At 35.1% G+C, this 8,962-nt stretch overlaps 1 protein-coding gene across 1 annotated transcript; it reads left to right on the top strand.

Moving 5' to 3' along the window:
• The first annotated feature begins 532 nt into the window (after positions 1 to 532).
• Positions 533 to 7,962, top strand: LOC123528787 (glutathione S-transferase 1-like). The gene is made up of 5 exons (XM_045308784.2): positions 533 to 800; positions 2,269 to 2,361; positions 2,806 to 2,921; positions 6,023 to 6,121; positions 7,455 to 7,962. Exons 1-5 carry the CDS (start codon positions 668 to 670, stop codon positions 7,617 to 7,619), a joined length of 606 nt encoding a protein of 201 aa, XP_045164719.1. The 5' UTR covers positions 533 to 667; the 3' UTR covers positions 7,620 to 7,962.
• The last annotated feature ends 1,000 nt before the right edge of the window (positions 7,963 to 8,962 follow it).

The raw sequence follows: 8,962 nt of genomic DNA, 5'->3' as shown, positions 1-8,962 counted from the left end.
TTTTTTTTGGTATTTCAATTTACTTCTTTTGTCCGATCCAGGACCGTAGGAACAGGGGGTGGGGGCACCCAATAATTTGACCGACTATGGTAATTATCTTAGCAATATTTTTACAGCGAATCAATTTTAGCTGATTTTCATAATGTGTGCCCACCCCCACCCCCCACACCCAATCTAAAAATGCTTCCAACGGTCCTTACAAAAGGACGCTAGTCTTGCTACATGATGATGCTTACTTTAACTATATAAGTAATGAATATCTTTGATATAAATATCTTGGCTATAAGTATATAAGTTATAAAAGGAATTTCTGTCTTATGTTACAGTTAAAAATGAAAACTCAACTACTAAACGATCAGTTTATTCCCAGAACTGTAGTAAATTTAAACACAATGCACATTGGCAATTTAAACTTATGATGATACCAACCTTTAGCACTATTTACTTTCGTCTATATTTTTTTTTTGCAATATATAGTACAATGTTCTATAAAATGACACGTTCTACATTTGTTTACTATTAAAATGAACAGAAAATAAACTGGGACGCTCCGGTATTATAGATATAAATATCGAGCGAATACTACCTGACAGTTATTCTCAGCGTATCTAACTATATTTATACTTCTAATATTGAGTGATACCTTAATTAATTATAATAAAATAAAATGGCTACTTACAAAGTGTCTTATTTCCAAGGAAAGGGTGGTGGTGAAATAATACGGCTGGTTTTAGTTGCTGCTGGAGAAAAATTTGAAGATGAAAGGCTTTCAAGAGACGACTGGCTGAAAGTTAAGCAAGGTAAGTCTTTTTTCTTTTGTATGTACATTTAAAGCGACTCGAGCCTCTCGAATATAGCTTTTAATATGACTCGGTTGTACAATAATTTTCCTCAGAAGGCAATTTGTCTGATTAAAATTGGGGAAGAAGTGCGTTGTCAGTGCTGGCAAAGTGGGGGTGGAGTTGCGCAGTTTAAAGAGAATTCCTATAGTTTTTTTCCTTTCATGGAATTTTTTCAAATTCACATATATGATAGGAAAATTTGTGCTGAAAACAATGAACAGATGAACAAATAAAAACAATGGGTCACCAAGCTTGTTTTTGTGAAAAATTGTTTTGAACACACCCACAGGGAAGGGTCTAAATTATTCACCTGCCATCTTGTAGTATAGCCGTATTATACCTGTATTATCAGAATGATTTGGAAACTGCCAACTTTATCTGAAATGAAATCACTTATCTCCCGTTTCCGCTTATGTATAGAGAATCTGTCAGCAGTTTCTGAAATCACTTGTTTCTCACTTCCGCTTTTTTGTGGGAAAGTTGTCAGCTGTATCTGAAATCACTTCTTCTCCACTTCTGCTTTTTTTGTAGGGACACAGCTATATATATATGAAATCACTTCTATATCTTCTTCAGAACCTGTGCATATAATAGGGTTATTATAACAGTAGCTCGGTCTGGGATGCTGGGATTTTGTCAGGGTCCACGAGAGCCGAATACAAAATCGCAGATCTAGCTACTGTTATTATATACCTCCACCTTTTTTGTTTGTTTATTTGTAATCGAACGAAATCTTAAATGTTTGTTGATATTAAAGTGAAATGAGTGATGTTTTTGTGTGCGCTATTTATATAACTGTGTCAGCTCATGCATATTCAATAAAAGTAATCCGGCAACATGCAATACAAAAGGTACAATACGGATTTTTTTCTGCCTGGTCATAATTATTTACTTGTGAAATACAATCAAAATTGTTGACAAAATTTATATAGGTATATAATAAATCTCAATACAAGTCTGATGATCTACTAACGCATTTTTTTTTAAAAATAGTATCCAGTGTCATGATTCGAGCACATTCTAGCCCTTAACCAGTGTAAAGTTAGTCGCAGAATTAGTTAACCGCTCAGATGGCACTACTTGCCAAATAAGGGACAGCAATAAGGTGCACTAGTTTTGCCACTTTTTATTTTAGGGTTACCGTAATTGAACTGTCACGGCTCAATGAAGTTACGTCCGATTGTTATTGCTGTTATGTTTTATTTAACTCAACTGACAGTTGAATAGTGTGTTAAGAAAGTTGTTGAGTTTCAGGGAAAAACAGTTTCAGGGAAAAATGTTTATATATATATAGTAGATATATATATATTAGGGATATATATATATATATATATACTTTTCAAGTAATTGCAGGATACATTTTATGTCATATTTTTGGACTACAGTCGGCGTCAAAAAACTAAAATCTCCTCTATAATCTTTTCAGATTCTCCCACAAAACAGATGCCTTTGCTCACGGTATCGGGAAAAGTGTACGGGCAGTCAGGGGCCTGCGCTAGATACCTTGCAAAGAAATTGGGTTCGTATCTTTAAATAAAATATATTAATATATTTCATGGCTTGTATTTACAAGAATAACAACAGTCTATTCTGTCACAAACTACTGTATAACGTTCTCTGAAAGCTCTCGCAAAAATGTTTCTATCAGACAAAAAAAAACTGTAACAAAGTAGCAGATAACTGGCATCGGTCATTAGTTTCATTCAAAACAAATATTTCTACTATAAAATCCTCTTTAATAGCACTATTTTGAAACATTTACAAAATCTCTTGTCTCTGACTCTAACGACTGTTGAGATGAGCCTAGAGAGAAAATGGTTTTCTGAGAAAATATCAGTGACAGTATGAAGAAAGAAATTAACATTATTATAGATTATTGGATCTCAGCAGACTTTGTAAGTCAAAGTAGCAGAATGAAATGGGTTTTGACAAAATTGAGATATCGCCCGACATGTTGTTTCAGGTCTGTTTGGGAAATCACTAGAAGAAGGATTGCTAGTAGACGAAGCGTACGAATGTGTCATGGATGTACAAAGAGAATTTTACAAAATATATTTTGAAAAAGATGACGCAAAAAAGGTTTGTTCTTACATACGCGATCATTTAAAGTGGAAAAATGCGCATTTTTCAAGTACAAATCAAGCTGAAGTAGATGTGTGAGAAAAAAAGGGTGAAGGAAATTACAGCTTTAAACCCAATATAACAAACTCTTCCTGTTACCAGTACAAGATAATTACTTTCCAAATATGACTTTCTTATTTTGACTGGGGCAGTCTTCTTAAAAAGTCAAACTGCAGCAGAGTTGTTCCTTCAACTCAGAAATCTCTACCTATAGGTAAGGAGATCACTGCGCAGAAGACTGAAGAAAAAAAACTATTATCTTATTACTCTGATTTCTTTATTTCTAGAGCATCAACTTCAAATACTTATGCGGCATTATCGTTAATTTAACACATTTAAATGCACAGCAACCGAAAATTGCTTTTATAAAACATTCACCAAAAACACACTATGTGCAGTAAGATGCGCATAATGCCACTTTAAGTAGTTTATATAAGCATTGAAATATTTGTTAGCAGTAGTAACTGTACTCAAGTGATTAAAGGTACTCAAGTGATTAAAGTCTCCCTTGTAGCTAATGAGATATGTTTAATGTCTCCTGTAGCTAATGAGATATGCCTAATGCTTCCTGTAGCTAATGAAATACGTCTTATGTTTCCTGTAGCTAACGAGATACATCTAATGCTTTCTGTAGCTAATGAGATAACTCTAATGCTTCCTGTAGCTAATCATGAAATACGTCTAATGCTTACTGTAGCTAATGAGATATGTTTAATGTTTCCTGTAGCTAATGAGATACGTGTAATGCTTCTTTAAGCTAATGAGATATGTCTAATGCTTCCAAAAGCTAATGAGATATGTCTAATGCTTCCTGTAGCTAATGAGATACGTGCAATGCTTCCTGTAGCTAATGAGATACGTGTAATGCTTCCTAAAGCTAATGAGATATGTCTAGTGCTTCCTAAAGTTAATGTGATGTGTCTAATGCTTCATGTAGCTAATGAGATACGTGTAATGCTTCCTGTAGCTAATGACATCTGTCTAATGCTTCCTGTAGCTAATGAAATACGTCTAATGCTTCCTGTAGCTAATGAGATACGTCTAATGCTTCCTGTAGCTAATGAGATACGTCTAACCCTTACTGTAGCTAATGAGATACATGTAATGCTTCCTGTAGCTAATGAGATATGTCTAACATTTCTTGTTGCTAATGGGGTATGTTAATGAGATATGTCTAAAGCTTCCTGTAGCTAATAAATTATGTCAAAAATTCATGTAGCTAATGAGATACTTCAAAAATTTCCTGTAGCTAATGGAATACGTTAAAAAATTTCTATGGCTGAGACACGTCTTGTTTTGCCTAAAGCTAATGGGATACGTTTAAAGATTTTACTCTTCATACTTGTGTAAATGCACTCACGTTTTTTCATCATATCGTTTGATTAAATTACATTATTGAATCTCATATTATATCACTAATATGCCGAGTGAGCCAAACTAATTAGATTATATATATATCTTCTCTAGTCCCATTCAGTTTAAAAGACTAAAATGTCATTATTGATTTGTGAGACATGAAAACAGAGATTTCAGTATATATGCAAATGGTGAGCCAGTCCGAATGTGTAGTACAATTCGGGCGTGTATTAAAGTGGAAAAATGCGCATTTTTCAAGTACAAATCAAGCTGAAGTAGATGTGTGAGAAAAAAAGGGTGAAGGAAATTGCAGCTTTTAACCCAATATAACAAACTCTTCCTGTTACCAGTACAAGATAATTACTTTCCAAATATGACTTTTCTTATTTTGACTGGGGCAGTCATTTTAAGAAAAGTCAAACTGCACGCAGGAGTTGCTTCCCTTCAACTACAGAAATCTCTACCTATAGGTAAGGGAGATCACTGCGCAGAAGACTGAAGAAAAAAAAACTATTATCTTATTAGTCTGATTTCTTTATTTCTAGAGCATCAACTTCAAATACTTATGCGGCATTATCGTTAATTTAACACATTTAAATGCACAGCAACCGAAAATTGCTTTTATAAAACATTCACCAAAAACACACTATGTGCAGTAAGATGCGCATAATGCCACTTTAAAGTAGCATCGAAACTAATCTTATTGGGTTAGTGGACTTGCTGTGGCATGTGCATGTTCGTTTGTACTGCTAGGCCCTTTGCCGTAATTGGTCTGGTATATCGTGGTGGTGATTTAGTTCGTATAAATTCTCTACTATATATAATTTATAATGCGAACTTGTATACTAGCGGGTCTCACGTATGGGAAAGTCAACTGTTCTGAATTTAATGATATCCCTTAATGAAAACTATCTCTATATATTCAGTCTATCCTTGAGATCCAGTTAATTTTCAGAGAGAGAAAAAAAATATAGCTTCTCTGGTCTCAATCAGTTTAAAAAGACTAAAAAGTCACTACTGAATTGTGAGACATGAAAACAGAGATTTGAGTATATATGCAAATGGTGAACCAGTCCAAATGTGTAGTACAATTCGGGCGTGTATATAAAGCAACATCGAAACTTATCTTATAGGGTTAGTGGACTTGCTGTGGTATGTGCGTGTTCGTTTGTACTGCTAGGCGCTTTGAGGTAATTGGTCTGGTATATCGTGGTGGTGGTTTAGTTCGTATAAATATATATAGGCTCGAGCGGTCGCCATCTTAATTCTGGCAGGCAGACAACCGGATTTGTGAGGGCAATTTTCCGCCGTCTTCTGAGCAATGTTTAAGAATTGTCAGTTACTTGCGATGAACGAGTCGGTATTGGTACAGAATTCAGTAAAATCAGTCAAATTTCAGCCAATATATTACTGAAAGACTTATAAAAGTCTCGTTAACATGGTTAATCACAAACCAAAGGGACAAAACTGTATTATATACAAATATGCAATTCTACTAAAGATATTTAACGAATTTTGAGCTGGCATTGGAAATCACGCTAGTTTTTATATCGATAATGCCGAATTTCGTGGTGGTGTTGATTTTTTTTTATCTCGGAACATAAACCAGTACTATTTCTGACAGTGTCTTCTCCATCAGTTATTTCTGACCGCGCGAACTTTATAAATTATTTCTGACGAATGAATTTTACCATTATTTTCAGGCTGAAATTGTAAAAAAGGTACAAGAAGAAAATCTGACGAGACTGAATGATTACCTCAAACTCAGAGCCGATAAAAGCAAATACATTGTTGGAGACTCGGTAAGTATCTTCTAATTACAAATCCATTTTAGTATTTGTAATATGCTCACCGGAGGTCACATAAACCGGCCTATGTCAGATTCTGTGCCAAGAATAACCTAAAATAACATAAATATATCTTCACGACTTATATTAATATATCCTTTCCGCAGCCTTAACGTAATAAAACGTATTAGCGTGTGATGGCCCTTTCACGCTTCCGTAGAAACAACATTAATTACACGAAATTTATTTTGAAAATATTTCTGAAATGTCTAGGTCTGCAGCTCTCAAATACGGTTATATCTTACATCCGAGGCATATACTGACACTCAGACAACATCAAAAACGACCTATTGCGCATACATTTAGACGGGGTGACCCCTGCGCGTGACCCCTGACAATCTAGGAATCAAAATACGGCTTTCGTTTTCAAGGTAGCAGGGTACACTTTGAATTTTGGCCCCCTCAATATTTGTTATAAATAGAACTTCATGATTTTGGATGTCTGTAAATTAAGGTGAGAGATAATGATTATTAATTCTTTAGAAAATTTATACAGCCGATACATGTAAAATTCTGATGTCAGTTGGAAAACTAACTGCTGGTAGCTTTGTATGATCAATGAGACACCTTTTCGCGGAAAAATTCAAATCACGGAAGGGTTCTGTGCTTGTTGATTGATACCCAGGAATATTTTCGCTATTTTGTGAAAAAACGAGCTGGTTGGGCCCCCATTCCGTTTATATCCTGACGTTCAGTAAGGACTATTAAATTGAGAAATGCAATAAAATTGGGCATTGTTCTTGCAGCGGGATCATTGCAGGCTGTTCAAAAAGTGCAAAATTGATGATTTTGGCATGCTATTTTTCATGGATGGTGTAAACCTTTCGTTTTGATAACTTTCTTTATTCTTGTATGAGAATCCTGATCTTGCCATTAATTAAAAGCACAAAACGGCCACCCTGATTCTGCTCATAAGGGAAGCGCAATATTGCGACTCGCTACATGTAAGACCGTCCGTGCCCAAATTTTTCGCATCTAAGTCTACCCTGCTACCCCAAGTTTAGCATTTCTACTTTCATTTTCTTTACTTCCGGAAATAGCTGAAGGTCGAGTGACGTCATTTTCTGTGTTGTCAAAAACATATAGCCTATATGCCTGGCGAGATTGCATAAAAATGTGCTGGCCGTCCTAAGGATATAAGATGTGGACTGCACACGTGTACAGAAGAGCGTCAGACTCGGCCTGAAAGGTCTGGGTAGTCGTGTACAGAGCGAAATTAATATAGTTCGTGCGAATCGGTATTTATACTAAGTGAAATAATACACATGTAGATTTTCTGAAATTTCAGATGACACTCGCTGACTTACAGCTGTATAATCTAGTGGATCAATGCTCGGGTATGGTACCGGGTGTATTTTCATCATTCGCAGAAATTCAGAAGCACGCTGATGTTGTGAAATCAGACTCAAAAATAGCAGAATGGACAAAGAAATCACAACAAACGAAACAGTGAACGTATCTAAGATATTGGAACAAATTTACATGAGATTGATAAATATACATTATTTTGATTATTCCGATATCTCCTTAACGACATCAAAATCTCCATCTATTTTTCAATCTTTTTGCCAAACGAAAGAAAGTGAATTACGTTTTTCTATAAAACCGGAGGATATGACATCATTTTAAAAAGTTACAGTACTGTTATATTCTTTGACATTTATTTGTTTATTTTTAGTTATAGTATGAAGTTATTTTTTTTGGTTTCAATTTGATATTGTCGTGCGCATCATCATCGTTGTATTATTTACACCCACTATGATTTTGTTCAATAAAAAGTATTGAAAACTAGTAAACATGTAGTTACAATTTATATTTTATACCTTTTTCAAATATTCATACTGAAATTTTGTCTTTTTATGGTCTTTCCGTTTATCTTTATGGGCGTTTATTTCTTCGTGTGAAAAAACCATTCAGCTGGCTTGCGAAAGGTAAGTGGTTCAACCCAAATGCCCGCTCGTGGTGAAGTAATGTACGGAGGGGCACCTGGGGTCTTCCTCCACCACGAAAGACATAAGCATATGGATTGCAAGTACATAGGTTATAGGTATCTAGGTTGTGCGTATATAGGTTAAAGGTTTCTAGGTTATAGGTATCTAGACTATAAGTATATAGGTTATAGATATTTAGGCTACAGGTATCTGTAGGCTATAGGTATCTAGGTTATAAGTATATAGGTTATAAGTATATGGGTTATAAATATATAGGTTAAACGTATGTAGGTTATAAGTGGTTATAAGTGTGAAGGTACCATGTATATAGGTTAAAATGTTGGTGCGATCTAGTATTTTCGTGCATATGTAAAGATTGCAAAATTCTTTGATACCCTTTAGACCCGGCCAAAATCTTAAACACAAATCATGAAATTAGCTTTCATTGACATAGATCACAGTATCAAGGGTTTAACCACTTGGTTCACGTAATACTAGTTAATGATTTACTGTAAAAAACGGAAAAATATGAGTGACTGTATAATTGCTGTTTGGATTTAAAACATACGACGAGATAGATTATTTGAGCCGCGCCATGAGAAAACCAACATAGTGGCTTTGCGACCAGCATGGATCCAGACCAGCCTGCGCGGCGCAGGCTGGTCTGGACCCATGCTGGTCGCAAAGCCACTATGTTGGTTTTCCCATGGCGCGGCTCATATTTTATTTGTTGCTCGTTCACTCAATTGAAGAGCTAAAGTACAGAAAAGCAGGTTCTCTTTCAAAATTCGTCAGAGAAAAAAATCAGTACTAAAGGTAGAAATGCATTAAACTATGATTAAAGATATGACCCTGTCAGCATATG

The sequence above is a fragment of the Mercenaria mercenaria genome, chromosome 13 (assembly GCF_021730395.1).
Source record: "Mercenaria mercenaria strain notata chromosome 13, MADL_Memer_1, whole genome shotgun sequence".
In the NCBI taxonomy this organism is placed as follows: Eukaryota; Metazoa; Mollusca; class Bivalvia; order Venerida; family Veneridae; genus Mercenaria; species Mercenaria mercenaria.
Note: the sequence above shows the minus strand (reverse complement) of the source record. Positions and strands in the feature narration are given on the sequence as shown.